Here is a 19878-nt window from a genome sequence, read left to right as displayed (position 1 = left end):
GCACCTAGCACAATGGAGCCCTATTCTTGGTTGAGTGTTACCATAAAAAAAACTACTACTACTAATAATTAATTAGTAACAGTCCCTCGCTTGTTTTAAGTCAAATTAAAACTTTCAGCGAGAACTTCTGTCCATCTGATTATTTATATGCCTGCTGCACAGCCCACAAGAGTAGTGGGAGGAATAGTTTGGGATACTGGTTATTGGGAAAACATTAGAAGAACTTCTTCACAAGAAAAGCAAATTCCTGGTCTCTGACAGTACAACTGCTTGCAAAACATGGAACAAAGTGAAGTACTCTTCCATTCCTTCCTTTTGCATTCCATCTTTGTATTTACCCTCTTAAAAAAGCAGTCATCACCTCTCCCTTGGAGGGTCTGCCTGAGTTTAGACAGAAGCAACCACTGCCTGCCATAGGAAATCATTTAAATTATCTAGTTAATTTAAGGGCAGGAATAGATTAAAGTGTTACACTTTAGGAACTCTTCCAACAGACTTATATGCTTGGGGGGTATTTCCTGCATCTCCTCTATCTTCCCACCAGACCGTGGAAATTAGAGCCACTTGAGTCCTCTTTAAAGAGACGGACTTCCTTAAAGACAGATACCATCGACTTGTTTCCTAGATATTTTGGCCACTCGAGGGGAAATGAAGCTTATTCCAACCGAACATTCATTTTCAGGAAGCGAAATCTGCTTTTGTTCAAAGAAAACCATACCAGCCTTTGACATTGACTTTTGGGATTTATTTTACTACAATAAACAATGCTAATCCAGGCAGATCAGAAGAAAAACCTCATAGTAATCATGTGAATTGAGCTAAACCCAGTTTCACCATACCCTATTTTAGCATTGCTCCCCAGACAACTGCCTCAGACCCGACCATTTTCACACAATCAAGTCAATTTGGAGTGTCTCAGCTGTTTTCAGTGGAAGGGTGGGAAAGGGATGGGCAGACACCAATGATTTCAGAGCATGAGACTTTTAAAAAACTGTATTTATTACTACCTGCTCCTTGGGCTATTCGTGCATTTGCATTTTCACAGCACGGTGTGTCAATCATAATCAGTTCTAAGTTTCCAAGGAGCCTAGCTAGAATGACAGTCCTGCACATGCCAGCAAATCCCATGATACTGAACAGTAGGAGCATTTTTCTCCTGACAACAAGTGACCCAATTCCTGTACTAGGCTGCCTTGTTTTTCATCATAAAAACGATCAATTGGGCTCACATGGGATATGAGTTGAACTCAACCCATACTGGAGGGGAAAGAAGTGTCACAAAGAAAATCCCTTTGTGTCACTGTAAGATTTGAGTAATGGGGTATGCTGGCCCTTTAAGAGTAGAGGGGGTCAGAAGGCCCCATCCCAGAGAGCTGGACTGAACAAAGACCCAGGGAACGGCCTGGTAGCGGAAGAGAGGAAACTGTCCTGGGAATTAGAAGCTGAATGGGGGAAAACCACAGGACACTGTTCCTGAAAGGGCCCCAGATCTGGAGCTTCTCTCCCTTCCATCCAGTTGGGAGGAGGGCAGTATATAGATTGCCTTCTCCCTCAGAACAGACAAGACACTGGCAAGAGAAGGAAGCCAGAGCCAGAAGGGTAAACTGCAGGGGGAGAGAGCTAAGAGAGATGACCAGAGCAGGCTGTAGCAGAGGACAAGCTCTCTGTGGATGGCAGAAGAGCCAGAGAGAAGTACAAACCGTTGGATTGCAGTGATGGACTTCACTGGCGGGACTGTTTGGACCCGTTCGTGGGCATTAAACGAACTTAAAGTGTAGGGTGGTTGGACCTGTAGAAGTTTCTGGGGAGCCCTGAAGAGGGAGAATGGAGGGAGACAGAGGACGTTGTGAAGCCCAAGACTATAACAGGGTTAGAAAAAGAACAAGATAAATTCATGGAGGATAGGTCCATCAATGGCTATCAGCCAGGATGGGCAAGGATGGTGTCCTTAGCCTCTGTTTGCCAGAAGCTGGGAATGGGCGACAGGGGATGGATCGCTTGTTGATTCCCTGTTCTGTTCCTTCCCTCTGGGGCACCTGATACTGGGCTGGATGGACCTTTGGTCTGGCCCGGTCTGGCCGTTCCTGTGTTCTTATGAGGCTGCTGCAAAGGGAACTGCTCAGTCAGTGGCAGCCCTCTCATAGGTTGTGGCAGATCCAACTGTGTTGTTTTCCTAGTTTTAAAACAAGTGAGATTTGCAGAAAAGCAAAACCAGTGCCAGAGCACCACAACGTATCTGAAAAATAACCAGTGCGAAGCTGATTATTCACTACATCCGGATGAAAAGGTCAGCTTTCGGTAGCGTGGGTGTGTGTGCACGTGGGCGCCACCCTATTCTGTACAATATGCTAGCTGTCTGTGAGAGCGGGGCAAGCTAGATATATTATTAATGTATGTGTGTTATAGGAAAGCCTAGCAGTTCCAGCCAAGGTCCGAGCCCCATTGTGCTGGGCATTGTACAGCACTTTGCAGTCCACCCCGAGTCAGCAGCAATGTGTAGCTGCATTGTCCCTGAAGCAGAGATGGGACCCAATTGTGACTGAGTGACATCTCGGTCCCTGCTGCTACCTCTTCCTTCCTCCTAGCCAGGTCGTCACAGCTGTGCTGGCCAGCATGGTGGGTGGAGGGGCTGGGACAGGCAGGGTGCCCAGGTTTTGCCCACTCCCGTTCCTTCTGCACCGGATGGGAAGTAGCAGCCTGGCAGTGACTGTTCTCCCACACGGCGCTTGCTACGGGCAATATGGCTGACCTGTGCAGGGGAGTAACAGGGCTCCTTACATTCCCTATTCACGTATGCAGGAGCATAGCCAAGATCAAGATCAGGTCCACACTATGAGACAGCCCCTGCCCTGTAGGGAAATAGACTAGACAGATGGAGGATGGGAGAATGACGACATCCTAGGTGTCTTCCACCTCTAGTTTCCATGCCGCTGTGCCATCCCTGGGTGCTGCACATAATCCGACTTGCATGTTTGCAATGCTCTTCTGGCCTTGTCTCGTGGCTGATGAACAATATTCTCTAACTCCCTCTGGCCTCAGGCCCAGCATCGCTGGTTTGATGTAGCATAACAAAATGTCGTCTTTCTACAGCACCTTCCATTGGAGGAGCTCCGGGTGCCATCTTGTAAAACCCACCCGAAGGAGGGTGACACAGAAGGAGCAAAAAGAGCTGCAAATGGTGTTTGATTTTTGCGACTGGGCCTCAGCTAGAGACACAATTTCAATTTCCAGCTCCGGATTGCACACCTGTATTCTTTGTTCTTATCGACATAGAAAGCCATGTACATTTCATGTATCACAAATGAATCTCTAACATGCTACATGCAGAGGGGCAAAAACTTGAGCTCTGTTGCTTCCAAAACTGCAGTTAAATTCAGTTGGGGGGAATAAAACGATAGGCTTGTCCTCCTCTGGGGGAGTTCGATCTGCCACGCCAACCAAGCTTTATTCCATAAAACAAGGCCCCTTATTCTGGGAGCAATCCACTTGCACAGAGCCTGAGTATTCTGGCTTTATGTAAGCAGAATACAGAGGGGTTTGGGAGCTGAGATCCAGCCCCCAACACCCAGGACAAGGGCATGGGGATGCTACGCTAAAGAATGGGACGGTACTTTATTTTTGTGATCTTTACGGAATCAACGGCAGAACTGGGTCTGCAAAATAAGAACTGACCACTCTATACTAGAACAAACTGGTCTTAGAGACGTTGTGTCTCCACCGTTGGCAAGGATATGGGGACGCAGGTGCCCAGGGAAATAATGAAACGCAGCAATCAGGGAGCAACTTGGACAGGTCCCTTTTCTAGACCAGCGTTTGCTGATTAAGTATCAGATCCTAATCCTGCCACTAGCTCTGGGCAGAAGATGATCTATCCATGCAGAGACACTGGCTTGATTGGGGCCATGTCTTGTAAGCTCTCTGGAAAAGCCCAACTTTCGGCTCTCTTTGGTAGTTAAATAGATCTTAGTTCCAATGGAAGACTTCTGGTTTGATTTTATTTCAGCCATCAGATGTGGACTGTGATGTGTGTTAGTATAAAATATATATGTTGAATTCTGATTTGGGATCCATAGGAATGAAGTAGCTCCTCTGACTGTCCGACAGGTACATACCTAGGAGTTAAAGGAAAAGGACAAATGAAAAGTGTATAGCAATAAGGATTGTCTTTTAGTTGTTCATTTGTGTTTCTAAGGCAGGCACTGGCAATGGCTTGGAGGAGAGGTGCACATCTGTGAGAGGGAGGATATCATATCTCACACTGACATGTTTGAACCTCTTCCATAAACTCAAGGCTGGTGTGTAGGAAAGCACCTCTTCTACAGAAGAAACAGGGCCCCTTTCATTCCTTTGGTCTGTTTGCAACTTTGAGATAAAGCCCCCAATTATAATTTCCACCTGGCTTCTTGCTGACCAAGCTATTCTTAGCAAAAAGCAAGGTTGTCCTTTGTTTGTTCTGCTTCTTAGCTAATATTGTTCATTATTTGCTAGGCCTCTGTCTTCTTGACCAAACTCTGGATTTTGGGCCTGTAAAAAGAGCTGACACAGTCTATATATCAGGTTGTAACATAAACAGCATATGGATTTTAGCCCTTCAAGAGAGACAAGGTAGGTGAGGTCCAAGAAAATATATTACCTCACCCCACCTTGTCTCTTTAATGGAAACATTTCTTAAAAAAAACAACCCAGTGACAAATTCTGAGAGCAGATTAAAATGAAAGTACAAGCTGCCTTACTACATATTTAGACTTAGGAGCTGTAACCTGGCTCTCTAAATTAAATGTTTTCCTTGGTAATTTGGCTGCCACATAATGACGCTGAAGTCTGCTGGAAGGTGCCACCTAGCGGATTATACAATAAATTTAAATTTAAATCCTTTCGTGAGGAGAAGGATGGGTGAAGAAAATACTGTTTTTTTGTTTTTGTTTTGTATAGATTTTTGTGTTACAGTAGGAAATAAAAATGTAGCATCAGAGCTTTAGTTGCAAGAGACCTGATATTTACTTTAGCTGTAACCCCAGCAGGACATTGTATTGCCACAGATCTGATAGTTGCATTAGCCTAGCTTTATTGCTGTTATGCTTGCAGTAAAGCTTCATAATTATGTGGGTTGTTTGCTCTTAATTTAAGAAATGAATCAACTCACTGTTTTGGGGAAATTCTGTTGCATTTTTTAGAATGCTGTTTTAGGATTATAAATCATTGAGATTATGGTACAGTAGAATCCACTTAATTGGTTCCCTGATAAAGAGCATTCTTTCTTAATTGGGACTATTGCCAGAGAACTGATTTGAGGCAATCATGCATGTCAATAACATCATCAGCCTATGGATTAATGGCACAGTATGTTGTGGGTGTCTGTTAAAATGGCACATGTAGTGTTTCCTCTAAACCTGTTTACAGTAAGTTGATATTAATTGTGATTCTGTTTGGTGGGTGAGCTTTATTCACTTTGGTGGAAATTTACTCCAATGCAGAAGGCCCAGCACAGGACCCTAGACACCATTTAAGCCCTAGAGATGATTCTCACTCTTTGTTTCCCCCCCGCTGCTGGATTATTGCTGTCAGACAAACACATCTTAAATACTGTAATGTGCTTCATGTTTTGTAAATTGCTTATTTTTAAGGACATGCATTACAAGTAAGTGAATGTTTACTTACAGTGTGTTCCTATGAGTTTCCACTTTTGGTACCATCACTTCACTGGTATGTTTACTTCCACTGGGGTACTAATTTAAAGGATTCTATCCTATCTTTCATAAGCAATTAATATACCAGCTTCCCCCACCAATTCATATTGGTTATAGCTACCTTTGGCCACACCGCTGTAGTTAGAAATCACGTAGCCATTTCTATGATGTTCCCTGTCTTCACACAGTTTAGTTTTAATTATACACATTTGCTCTGTGATGAAATTTGGTGTAGGCTGTCACCCTGCCGCCCATTGATTTTGTTTGTTAGTTATCCTTAGTCACTTGAATCTGCTTCAGAGTTTCAACAAATTCTGTAAACTGGTCAGCTGTAATGCCACTGACTATTAAATCTGATGTAAACTCGGGGCCATCTAAGAACCTCACACTTGACACCATGCTACACACCATGGCCACTCAGGATTTAATGGCAACAGCAGGCAGAGAACTTAGATCTGCCTGTATGCAAAAGCACAGACCTGCACACTTTGCGCTAAATGTCCATTAGCTGTTTGCAAGACAAGTCTTAGGACAGGCAGCTAAGCAGTTCTGATTCCATCTAGTGATAAGCAGCAGTATGCACTGATGCTAGTTAGTTCGTTGCAATTGCATGGGTAATATTTTTTTAATGGAAAAAGAAAAGAGTGTCTGATCCTACAATGGACCCATATGCATATCCTCTCTGCCCAGGCAGAACTAGTTGAAGGAGCAGGGGTATAGTGCAGGTATAATAATTTTTAAGGTGTTTTTTGAGTATCCATTTTATCTTCATTTATCTACACACATGCAATTCCCACTGACTTCAAGAAGCGACGGAGTAAGAGAAGAGGGCAAGTAGCATAGAATGTGGCATTTATATGCTAAGTGATCTGCAGGTGCACAGGGAATATTATTGTGTGCAACTTTGCAAGGTATGAATTGCCACAACTGCTGAAGCAAAAAACAAAACATGTACACCAATAACAAAAGAAGTTACATGTTCAGAAATGGATAAATTCATAAAAGCAAGCAGTTAAGGTTTTTAGCTCTACCTTAAATTCACCTTTGCTCTGTCTAGCTATTACAGCACACATTAGTAAAGTGTAAACTTTGCATTTCTTTGCTTTAGGGATTGAACCCAGAATCCTAATTATTATGTTAACGAAGTATTTTGTCTTCAGATTCACAGAAAAAAATTAAAGCTGCCTCCCAAACTAGTTTCACATTATAACTTCTATGGTAATGAAGGTTATTTACATTTCCCAGTGGGCGTGAGAAAGAAGTATTAAACCCCTCAATATGCCTATAATTACTAACTAGTCTATAAAGACAAAATAAGAATGTTCAGCTGTTAAACTCTAGCAGGCAAACAGTGAATTTAAAAAAAAAACCTGCTGTTGGCAAACAAAATTAGTATCCGTACCACAATTAATTCAGTAACTGTGCAAGGAGCTAAAGGTGAAAAGGCAGCCTGTCCAACTCCTTGCTCCCTTGCGCAGCTACCCTTTTTGTCTGTTTAACTGCACTGCTGTACATTTAACTCCTGGCGTGTCTTGCGCTTTTCCACCCATGCCAACATAGGTCATGGCCACTCTGTACGTCCAACTCTGCTTTCCTGCGCCCTTGCTGTCCATTTAGGACCTGATCTTTGGGGGCGCCGAACCCCTATGCTCCCCCCCCCACTTCAGTGCGGGCTGGTCTGGGGGCTCAGCATGGTTGAGGATCAGGCCATTGACTTTTTTTGATCGGCTCTCTCCGCCGCTGCAGGTTTACCGACATTGTGTGTGTGTGTCCCCCTCCCGCCGCAACCCTTCTGAACCATTGGCGCCCCTGGGTCCCTGGCGCCCCAACCTTTTTTGCCCGAGGCCCCCATCTCCAACCTCCACCTCTTCTGGCTCAGCCCCTGCGGGGGGGGGGACGCGGGAGGGCAGGGACCGACCCCACCGCGAACCCCTGAGCGCCCCCCCCCCCCGCCGAGTTCACTCTTCGCTCGGCCGCGCGAGGGGGCCGGTCGGTACCATTCACGCACGCCGGGCCGGGGGGGCGGGGACGGGCGTTGGAGCGGGCCGGGGGGGCGGGGCGCTCCGGGACCCGCCCCCGCGGTGGGAGTGGTAGCGCCCGCCCCCCCGGAGCGGAAGTGGCCGAGCGGCGGCTCGCCCGAGCTCTCCGGCGCGGGCGCGCGGGGAAAGTTGGGCGGCGGGTCGGGCGCGGCGGCGGCGGCGGCTCCGATGCGGCGGAAGCAGAAGCGGCTGCTGCAGGCGGTGGGGCTGGCGCTGGCCGCCCTCGTCTTCCTGCCCAACGTGGGGCTCTGGGCGCTCTACCGGGAGCGGCAGCCGGAGGGCGGCCCGGGGGGGGCGGCGGCGGCCGGAGGGGAGGCGCAGGTGAGCGGCAGCCGGGCGGCGCGGGGGGCTCCGTGGGTGCTGGGGGGAGAGTCGCCCATCGGGGCGTGGGGGGACAGCGGCTCTCCCCGTGGGTGCTGGGGGGAGAGTCGCCCATCGGGGCGTGGGGGGACAGCGGCTCTCCCCGTGGGTGCTGGGGGGAGAGTCGCCCATCGGGGCGTGGGGGGACAGCGGCTCTCCCCGTGGGTGCTGGGGGGAGAGTCGCCCATCGGGGCGTGGGGGGACAGCGGCTCTCCCCGTGGGTGCTGGGGGGAGAGTCGCCCATCGGGGCGTGGGGGGACAGCGGCTCTCCCCGTGGGTGCTGGGGGGAGAGTCGCCCATCGGGGCGTGGGGGGGCAGCGGCTCTCCCCGTGGGTGCTGGGGGGAGAGTCGCCCATCGGGGCGTGGGGGGACAGCGGCTCTCCCCGTGGGTGCTGGGGGGAGAGTCGCCCATCGGGGCGTGGGGGGACAGCGGCTCTCCCCGTGGGTGCTGGGGGGAGAGTCGCCCATCGGGGCGGGGGGGGGGGCAGCGGCTCTCCCCGTGGGTGCTGGGGGGAGAGTCGCCCATCGGGGCGTGGGGGCTCGATGAGGGGAGTCGTGTACAGGGGAGTGGAGGGCAGTGGCTCCATGGGGGAGGAGCCCCCTATAGGGCCGGGGGGGGCAGCGGCTTTGTGTGGGGATGGGGGGGGAGTTGCCTACAGGGCGGGAGGGGGGCAGTGACTGCCTCCACAAGGGGTGGGGGCTTAGTCACCTATAGGAGCGTGGGGAACAGCGGCTTCATGTGGAGATGGGGGGAGTCATGTATAGGAGTGTGGGGGCAGCGGCTCCTACCATAGGGACTGGGGAGAAAGTTGCCTATAGGGCATGGGGGGCAGCAGTCTTTGAGGGAGAGGAATGGCTGAACCGGAGCAGCTTGTTCCTATACGGAGCAGAAGGCCTCCTAGGGGGTGGGGAAGTTGCTGCCCCTGTAGGGGCAGATTCCTGTATAGGATGGATGGAGGAGGAGGCGGTCCGGCTGTCCCTGGGCTGGATCTGGGAAGGGGCAGAAGAGGGACGCTCCTCTTCCCTGTTTCTCCCTATGGGGGTGGGGTTGATGAGGCTGCCCCCAGCCTTCCCTACTCCCTGCTCCTCATTTCTCTCTCCCTTATGGGGTGAGGGTAATGTTTGGGCCTCAGATGCCCCACCTTCCCTCTCTCTAACCCTCTTAGAAAGTTGGGGATTGGAGGGGGGAATAAATATTATCTGCTTTTCTTAGGTCCCCTAAGGGGGGGAGGATGAAGGGGGCAAGCAGTGGACTCCTGGTGCCCCCATCCCTGTATCTCTGGGAGGGTTAGAGATGGGGGAGGCCCATCTGAATTTTCTCCTTGTCCTTTGGGAAGGAGGGGGAGATAGGGGCCACATTCACCTTTCCAAGGAGGTGGCAGTGATGGGGAGTCACGCACTCCTTTGTTCTTTCCGTTTTGTTTAACGGGGGGGGGGGGGTGTCTTCCATACCTGACCCTTCAGTGTCAAAGTAGCTTTATCTGGCTGAGTGGAGCTACCTCACTACTTGATTGTAGTCCTCTGAGTTCCCTTCTTTGTCCCATTCTTGGTTTGTTTTTGTGTCATTAAGACGGACTGGGGCTTAAGGAGCATGAACTATCAAATCAGGTCAGCTTCTCCATTGCAAGGCTGTCTTTGTTCGGAATAACTTATGCTCTTGGGTGTCTAAATCTTTACCTTCCTTGGAGACTTGGCCATGAAGGTATAGAGACTTGTAATCCTAGCTGCTCCTTAGTGAGGAAGAGAGAGAGAGCGCTCTCTGAGGGAGGCTCAAAGTGGAGATTTGCGGTTCCATTCCAAAAATAAATAATTTTTCAGATTCAAGTACTTGGTAGAAGCCTTTACAATACAATATATTGATACAGGCATGGTTAGAGTCATATCCTTGTGGTATTCTTAGCTGATAACAAAGGGAACCTCTCCATGTCCGCTTATATAAAACATACCATGATGCATGTATGTGCTGTGACTTCTGACATCTGCAGAGTTTTTTAAGAAATATGCCTCGTGAATATTAAATTGCTGGGGGGGGAGGGGAGGGGATAGCTCAGTGGTTTGAGCATTGGCCTGCTAAACACAGGGTTGTGAGTTCAATCCTTGAAGGGGCCATTTAGGAATCTGGGGCAAAAACTGGAGATTGGCCCTGCTTTGAGCAGGGGGTTGGACTAGATGACCTCTTGAGGTCCCTTCCAACCCTGATATTCTATGATTCTATGAAATGCTTGGAGTTCCTGCTGCGGCTGCCTTATGTTTGCACTTCAGTTGTAGAGCTCTGTGACAATAAAAAACAGGTTAAACAGGTTAAACAGGTTAAAAAACAGGTTAAACACATTGCTCTATGACTTCACATAATTTGCTATTCTGTCAAGAGGGGAGAGATGTAAAATCATGTGACCTGTTGGAGGAAAAGGAAGCTGGCTTTTAACCAAAAGAGAGTCTAATTTCTGGTTGGGACATTTCTAGCTATGCTTTTAGAGACTGAAAATATGGTGAGAATTATCCTAAATTGCTTTTTTATTTTGATCTTTCAGAATCATCACTGTAGAATTGCCTTAATCTTGGATTAGCAATGAGCCTGTGAAGCTCCTTTGAGGTGGTCTGCCACTACTTACCCCTCCCCCCGCCCCATATCTTTGAGTTCTCCATATGTAAGAGTCTCATGTTGCCCTTATTGAACAAAAAGAAAAGGAGGACTTGTGGCACCTTAAAGACTAACAAATTTATTTGAGCATAAGTTTTCGTGAGCTACAGCTCACTTCATCAGATGCATTCAGTGGAAGATTTATATACATAGAGAACATGAAACAATGGGTGTTACCATACACACTGTAACCAGAGTGATCACTTAGGTGAGCTATTACCGGGGTGGGGGGGAACCTTTTGTAGTGATAATCAAGGTGGGCCATTTCCAGCAGTTGACAAGAACGCCTGAGGAACAGTGCGGGCGGGTGGTGGTGGGGGGATAAACATGGGGAAATAGTTTTACTTTGTGTAATGACCCATCCACTCCCAGTCTCTATTCAAGCCTAAGTTAATTGTATCCAGTTTGCAAATTAATTCCAATTCAATAGTCTCTCGTTGGAGTCTGTTTTTGAAGTTTTTTTGTTGAAGTATTGCCACTTTTAGGTCTGTAATTGAGTGACCAGAGAGATTGAAGTGTTCTCCAACTGGTTTTTCAATGTTATAATTCTTGACGTCTGATTTGTGTCCATTTATTCTTTTACGTAGAGACTGTCCAGCTTGGCCAATGTACATGGCAGAGGGGCATTGCTGGCACATGATGGCATATATCACATTGGTAGATGTGCAGGTGAACGAGCCTCTTATAGTGTGGCTGATGTGATTAGGCTCTATGACGATGTCCCCTGAATAGATATGTGGACACAGTTGGCAACAGGCTTTGCTGCAAGGATAGGTTCCTGGGTTAGTGGTTCTGTTGTATGATGTGTGGTTGCTGGTGAGTATTTGCTTCAGGTTGGGGGGCTATATGTAAGCAAGGACTGGCCTGTCTCCCAAGATCTGTGAGAGTGATGGGTTGTCCTTCAGGATAGGTTGTAGATCCTTGATGATGCATTGAAGAGGTTTTAGTTGGGGGCTGAAGGTGATGGCTAGTGATGTTCTGTTATTTTCTTTCTTGGGCCTGTCCTGGAGTAGGTGACATCTGGGAACTCTTCTGGCTCTGTCAATCTGTTTCTTCACTTCAGCAGGTGGGTACTGTAGTTGTAAGAATGCTTGATAGAGATCTTGTAGGTGTTTGTCTCTGTCTGAGGCGTTGGGGCAAATGCGGTTGTATCGTAGAGCTTGGCTGTAGACAATGGATCGTGTGGTGTGGTCTGGATGAAAGCTGGAGGCATGTAGGTAGGAATAGTGGTCAGTAGGTTTCCGGTATAGGGTGGTGTTTATGTGAACATCACTTATTAGCACCGTAGTGTCCAGGAAATGGATCTCTTGCATGGACTGGTTCAGGCTGAGGTTGATGGTGGGATGGAAATTGTTGAAACCATGGTGGAATTCCTCAAGGGCTTCTTTTCCATGGGTCCAGATGATGAAGATGTTATCAATATAGCGCAAGTAGAGTAGGGGCGTTAGGGGATGAGAGCTGAGGAAGCGTTGTTCTAAGTCAGCCTTAAAAATGTTGGCATATTGTGGGGCCATGCGGGTACCTATAGCAGTGCTGCTGATTTGAAGGTATACATTGTCCCCAAATGTGAAATAGTTATGGGTGAGGACAAAGTCACAAAGTTCAGCCATCAGATTTGCTGTGATATTATCGGGGATACTGTTCCTGACGGCTTGTAGTCCATCTTTGTGTGGAATGTTGGTGTAGAGGGCTTCTACAGTGGAGTTCATATTCTGTATCTTATTAACATTAATATTTAACATCTATTTGATGCATAGCAAAAATGTCACCAAATTTTGACCTGTCTTTAGTTTTGACTGTAAACTATACAGGGCAGAAACTATATCCTACTGCGTGTGTGGAAAGTCCGTGAGATATCTTGGTTGCTATTGAAATATTACTACTACTAACTAGTAGCACCCCCAATGTGTTTGCTTCTTTAATAGGGGAAAAAAGGTATCCTCTGTCTTAAGGAGCTCTCAATCTTAATAATACATACTGGCTTTGTTCCAGACACTAAAAATATAACTAATCTAAAATTCTATTTTTAATGTAGGAAAATAAAAGGAAAGATACTCAACATGTTGAGTAAGAGGCTGCTTAATCTCCTTACAGTGCAAAATAACCCTTTACATAAATAATCTCTGCAGCTGTTTAAATCAAATCACAGAATTATAGGGTTTTTAGAGCAAGAAAGAGTAAAATTATGTGCATGTGCAAACTTTGCAGGATCAAGCCCTAAGATAATAGCTCCTGTTATCACTGAAAGAAATTATCCTGGAGGAGAAAGTTGGTTATATTGGCACAAATAACTTCAGATGCAATTAAATTAAGGCAAAAACTCTTTTGTTATTAGAAAAGGAGTACTAGTGGCACCTTAGAGACTAACCAATTTATTTGAGCATAAATTTATTTAGTCTCAAATTTAGCCTCTAAGGTGCCACTAGTACTCCTTTTCTTTTTGCGAATACAGATTAACACGGGTGCTACTCTGAAACCTGTTTTGTTATTGTCATAGATTTAGCCTCTAACTGATTAAGAAGTTTTATTGGACACAAGGGTGCCTCGTCACATTTCTCTTTTGGCCTCTCCTCCTCAGTGCTGATAAATATTAATGGTTTTGTCGTCTTTATTTATCAGCTTCCAGTTTGTAAATCAGATAGTCTGTCTGGTATTCTCCAGCACTGCTGTCTGTGATGGAGCCAGATCAGAGAACTGATTTGTTAATAGTAAAGCTTGTAACTTTGTAGAAGACTTTGCTCCCCAAAAGGCTGTAGGCAGAACAGGGAAAAATATTTGCCTGTTTTTATCTTGAATTTTGGCTTTTCATATAGTCCCATTTTATAAAAAGGCTTAGTGGAATATGAAATGCCTTTAATGTTACATTAAATTGAGCTGTTCAAAAAAACCTGCCTGTCTTATTCCTTTTTAGGTAGGATATAACGTTTACTGCTATCACTTGTTTTTTTTTTTTGTTTGTTTGTTTTTCCCCTCAGAATAACTGCACAGGACAAACATTCAAAGTAACAGTTGGATTAGAATATAAAAAACAGTTCCAGGAACACACACAAGCATTATCAGTGACTTAAATTCTAAATTGTACAAGGGATCTGTCTGGTTGTCTTCCATGTGCTGTTACCTTTAGCATGGCAACAAATCAATACAAGGGATTTTACCCTGTTTAATCTTTCTAGTGGCTGATAAATGTATCAGGAAATTAAGTATTTCGGAACCATGTAAATATATTCTAGGAAAGATTATGCTAAATTGTTGCCATATAAATGAGTAGACAGCTAATCACTTACATATTTTCATGCTCAGGTGAAACATGATGCTGGCTGAAAAGAATATTGATTTAATAAAGCAGATTAGTTCTGCTGGCATTCATTATTTTTTCCGTTGGTTTTGTTTTGGAGCTCTTAATGTAAGTTTTTATTCTGGTGTAAGAGGACAGGGCCACAAGAAGTCACTGGCTTTGCAGATGTTGGAGGCACTAATGTAATGAGTTATACTTACAACTGCCTGTTCAGAAGCATCATTATACCATGTTATATTGGTATAACTGCTAATCAGAAACTATAAACTAAGAAGTCTATTGCTTCTCTATTCCTTTGTTTTTGTAACTGTGCGAATGGAGGGCTCTTAACATAGGAACATCAAGTGGGGACTATATAACCTACAGGTGTTCTGTCCCTTCTGTTGGCAACCAACAAGGCTACTAGTCCAGTAGGTTTTACATTCTAGCCTCAAATTTTATAAGTGAACTGGTATGCAAATCTCAGGATGCTCAGGTAATAAAGTTTGTAAATCTTACCATGTATTCATCTTTTTTTCTCACTTAAGCAAATGTATGGTAGGTCAAACAGCGTGTGCTGCAAACTAAAAGATTTCCCAGCCACGAGCTCTGTCATAACTGTTGCTTAGATTAGAAAAATAGGGATGCAAATAGGAAAATAAGGTAACGTACACCTGCTAAAAACAAAGTATAGCTGAACCCCACAAATCCACATTTAAAATGGTCTCTTGGATTTGGTTTTTATTTTAGCACAGAAAAATGAGATTTCACTGCTGTGCTGGGAACAGGGCGAATGTGAATTTCTTGATGTACCAGCTTCCTATCTTCTCAATAATGCCTTGAAGTCTTTCCCCATTTCTTTATAGTTTGCAGACGTTACCACTCCACATTGGTGGTCCTCCTGCTAGTGCAGGTTATTGAGGTTCTTCTGTATATTTGTTAGGTGTTGTCTCGTTGCTTCTAAAAAAACTTGACATACTTGCCAAAACTTAAAATCTGGAAGTCTACAATGGGTTTCTCCTTCACTGTTGGGGAATGGAGATTCCGCTGGTGGTGGTTGACGAAGGTTAGGATAGCTGAAATACTGGTGTTGCATGCAATAGAAGTGTACTGTGAGCACTGACTGTTATCCACATGGATTTGTGGGCTGCTGATTCATGCTAGGTAAATACTTGTGTAGAACCAGTCTTCTAATGGTCTAAATTGTAGTTCATCATTATACCTCTTTGGTAACAGTCACCAGACTCTCCTGTCTGCAGCGTGTATCATAAGGGAGTATAGGGTTTTTAAAACGCTGTCTCTTTTTCCCTCTAATTTATATAGAGTGTAAGTAATCTTCAGGGGAAATTTTCAGGGGCAAAAACTTGCTTTTTATGTATTACTCAGAATTTGCCAAACAATAACAGTACCGGTATTATTATGAAGTAGTTAATATGATGTCTGTGCAGCTTTTGTTCTCAAATAGTGTGGGTGCTTTACAGAGCAACCCTTTAGCTGGTTGTAGCAATAATATTTACTCTCTAAATTCACTTGTATGTGTGATGGAACTATATAAATCACATGATTATTCAGTTCGTTGCCCTCCACAGTTAGTACAAAAGAGTAAAGCAAAGAACATCCACCTTTTGACAGTTTGGCTATTTTCATAAATAAATTTATTGAAAACTTACTTATAATTGAAAAATCTAGTTGTAAGTAAAAAGCTTTCCCTGGTGAGTTTGGGAGACTAAACTATACATTTTAGCAAATGTTTGACTTTAAAAGGTTTCCTATGGTTGCAAGGATGACCTTCCAATTGTGAATGGAAAATGAAGTGAGGCAATGTCTTCCTGTATCTGTAGCCAAACTATGGTGTTACTGTTGTTGCTGATGTCTCTGTCAAGAAACCACAAAGTAAAATTAAAGTGACCCTACTATTCCAAATCCTGAGCAGCTGTGAAACTGTCAAGAATTGTCAATTTCATGCTGCTGCTGGGAAGGTCTCTGAGCAGTAGCAGTGGAGTTATTCACAGGGGAGGAGGACCTAAGCAACAGTAGCTGGGTGATGGGAGGGAATAGCTGACATCCTGCTCCATAACAAGAGCCAGTGGGGTCTGGAGGAGAGAAGATAACTTTCTCTTTTCTGGCAGCTGATGGGAAATGGAACTTCAAATTGATCAGATTCCTGCTAACCAAAGCCTGATATGAAAGACCTTCGAGCAGGGTCTGAAGCAGTGCCTTAGCAGAATCCAGCAGCTGTCCCAACTACTGGGAGGTGTCCTAAACCTTGTTGAGATTCCATCACTGTTTACTGTACCTTTGGCTAGCCCAGTACCTGATAAAAACAGGAGTTGAAAAGTTTCACTTTTGTAGCCAAGAATTTTTACATCCTGCTCATGGGGACTGAAGTCCAAGTGCTACAACTAAGCAAACCTGTTCTGAGAATGACTCTTATTTTCAGTATGCTGATCAGCAAAGATCCCTTGTTTCAGTGTGATTGTGCAACAGGGAGATTGTTCTGGATCTGGGCTTTTTAAGCATCACGGATGCTTTATGACAATAAAATGAGCTTTAGGTTGTAGCTACAAGGCTAACTTTCCACAGTCGTTGCTACTGATGAAGCTACAGGGGGGTTTGGAACATCCAACTGAGCTGAACCATGGACCAAAATAGAATTTTGGACTGAGACTGGGGAGTGAAAAATTGCACTTTCTGGGATTTCTTCTTTCTAGTTTTGACATGCCAGATGACTCTTCTTAGCTGAGACAGTCATGTAGAGAGAGGAGAACAGGTGGGTTGTATTTCAAGCACCTTATGTTGCATGTGCTTAAAATGATTACTATTCCTTCTGTTCTTTGAGGTCCCTTCCCTTTATTAGAGATTCTGGCTCAGTCTTTAGTCACTTTAAATGGACTTAGTGTACCGCTTAAAAAAACAACTTCACTGATGGAAGACCTTTTCTTATGATGAAGATAGTTTGTAAAACTGTTCTGGCTTGAAGCATCTGCTGTTTACATCATGTCACTGAACACCATATCATGTAGTTGTCTTTCTGTTTTGCTCTGAATATGGATCATATGTTGACAGTCAAGATTTATGTACAACCAGACTTAGTTACAAATTCACTTCCTAGGTAGTTTATCAGCACTTTTGGTTGATTGAGCAGTTGGTGGCAGCTTACCATCAATGGCCATTCTTAAATGTTGTATCTACTGAACCTGCATAGAATATAATGAAGTTGACCCCAAAAGTTTCCTTCAATACCTGTAACTACAAATTCTTTATTACCTTCCCCTTCCCGACCGTTAAATATAATTATGTCAATGAAAGTATAACCAGCAGCAGTGGATGTTATCCGAACACTTGTACATATAAATGTCATGACTCAACCTTTGCAGGCAAAAGAAACTTTGGACATTTCATGTATGAGCAGATCCTGTTTGACCTAAAAACTGAGGACGTTGATGTTACTACTTGAATCGTCGTCTAAGCGCAAGTGTTCTCTATTCCTGGCTTGTTTGTGCATAATCTTCCCGTCTATTTCACCTGTACAAGTTATAGAGGTAGCCTTTAAGTCCTTTCTGAAAAGTCAAATCTTAGCAAGAGATGTTACACAATAACACTGTGCCTGATATGTCACTAGAAGTAGAATTATGTGCTGCATAGGGTTCTGTCAGATTCAATATATTTCTTAAATTAAAGCAAAGATAGTAAAAACAATTTGGCTATATACCAACATATCTATGAAAAACAGCTGTGAAGCTAATTTGGTACTTTCCCATCACCTCCTTCCTTAATGCAGAGTTTTCACTTGTAGGCTTGCATCTACACCAAAAGTATTCTGTACTTGTTTTTCAATAACAGTGCAGCTGCACTAAGGTGCTAATGTAGACAGGACCCAAGTATTCTTTAACAACATGTGAAAGAGGTAGGCCCTCTCTATATTGTATTTAAGCTACTGCTCCCTTTGATGTAGCTGCACCATTGGTGGAAAACTTGTAGCAGTGGAGTTGTTGGAAGACAACTAGGAGAAGTTGGAAATTATCCTTACTGATTCTTATTTTGACTCTGCCGAAAGAATTGCTAATGCTTTCCTAAAATCTTGTTTTTATTACAACACTGTGGTTGAATATAAGTGGCATAATTCAGACATGCACATGGCTCAGCATGTGGGCTGCACTGCTTCATAATGTCCTTAAGCACTCCAAGTCATTCCCAGCTATTGCCCCTCTTTATTTGACACTGTGAGTATTAAAACTCAGCTGTAGGGTATTACCCCTACATATCATTTGAAACTGGCAGTGTGCATGTGGAATAACAGAAAAGCAGCTAGTAGCTCTATGTAGTGCATTCTGACAGTCTTCAATCACATAGCTGTTACTAGAAGTTAACATAATTAGTATACAATATTACTGTATGTGCAAAGGGAACAGAGTTGGTGGTTTCCATAATGTCTGTGCATGTAAAATCTCTTAATAGTACATATTTATTTGGGTGTTATCTAATTTGATTGTGAAATTTCTTCTGGATCATTTTTCTCAGAAAATGGATGGAATTCTTCCATAGCAAAATAGGTGGGAACCAGTTAATAAACTTTACTTGGTGTAACTTTCTAGGTTCAGAACTTGCTCTGGAATGAGAAGCACATACCTCATCCACTAGCTTGTATGGTATTTAACTACCAGCCAGCAGAACCTGCAGGTATTCAGTAAGCTACTGTAGATTTTGAAGAAAGTGGTAGGAACTTATTGAGAATTGATATGTGAAAGTAGAAATCAAATAGAAGTACAGTGTTCAATGTCACTCCCCTAGTTTATAACTAAAAGGATGCAAAAGAAATTGTATTGCAAATCAACTTTAACCTACCAGTTTTCATACATCTTAGCAATTAATTTCTTCATAGAGGAATAAACATTTTTTGATGGTGTAATAAGGTCTCTGGATGTGTGTGAGGAACTACTCAGGTTTGTCAGACTTACAGATTTCTTGTAAATAATAAGTCTTTCTTTTATAAACTGACAGAATTTTAATGTGCTTATGTGAGGCATTTCTGCAACCTTTTTTTAAAAAAAATCTCATGTTCTCTTTAATCATTGATTTTTTTCTCCTCCTAAACCTAATCACCTCTTGTAGTGTTACATGAGAAATGAATGCAATTACCGTATTTACACAAAGTAAATAACAATAACATAATTGGGCATAGTAATGGCACTTAAATTGATCCTCTCTTCTGAATGGATTGCAACTGTCCATCTCAAAAGATGATTGTGTAAGCACCAAAGCAGTTCAGTTACTGTGTCATGCTGCAGGGTCGTGCGTGGCTAAAACGTCCAATTCTTGAGCAGCAGTCCTTGCCACCCCTGGTGCAGACATAAGGCCCAGGTCCAGAAGATGAAACTAGTGCATTAGTGGTGCTTGAGGCCTTCTGTGTTTTCCTCTTAGCTCTCTCCGCTTTTCTGTGTCTCAACCACTTCTTCTCAACTTCCTGGTGTAGCACCAGGTGACTTCCAGTCTGTAACCTGTTGCTAGATGCCTCTTCCCAACTTGCAGTGTCCGTGTTGAAAGTTTTCAAATCCTTTTTGCAAACGTCCTTGCAAACCTGAGCCTACATCAATCCAGTGCTCTGGAGCAGCATCCACAAGTTCTGCATGCAGGAGGTACTTGGGAATGCATCTATCCAGTACATATGACAGCCAATGAAAATGTCTGTGTTTAATAGTAAAGGAGTCTTTATGGCACCTTAGAGACTAACCAATTTATTTGAGCGTAAGCTTTCGTGAGCTACAGCTCACTTCATCGGATGCATACTGTGGAAAATACAGAAGATGTTTTTATACACACAAGCCATGAAAAAATGGGTGTTAAAACCTTTTGTAGTGATAAACACCCATTTTTTCA

The 19878-nt window shown here is 44.2% G+C and overlaps 1 protein-coding gene across 2 annotated transcripts in view; it reads left to right on the top strand.

Moving 5' to 3' along the window:
• Positions 1-19878, top strand: part of GALNT10 (polypeptide N-acetylgalactosaminyltransferase 10) — a 130940-nt gene that overhangs the window by 7151 nt on the left and 103911 nt on the right. Inside the window, exon 1 of one of the 2 annotated variants that reach the window (XM_084636506.1) lies at positions 7819-8047. The exons of the other annotated variant lie outside the window; for it this stretch is intronic. Coding sequence (XP_084492632.1) covers positions 7895-8047 — 153 coding nt within the window. The 5' untranslated portion in view covers positions 7819-7894. Of the gene's footprint in view, positions 1-7818; positions 8048-19878 lie in introns of those variants that run through there. 2 annotated transcript variants of the gene reach the window in all.

The sequence above is a fragment of the Lepidochelys olivacea genome (assembly GCF_965140295.1).
Source record: "Lepidochelys olivacea isolate rLepOli2 genome assembly, chromosome: 8".
Lineage (NCBI taxonomy): Eukaryota > Metazoa > Chordata > Testudines > Cheloniidae > Lepidochelys > Lepidochelys olivacea.
This window is presented reverse-complemented; position numbering and strand designations above follow the sequence as displayed.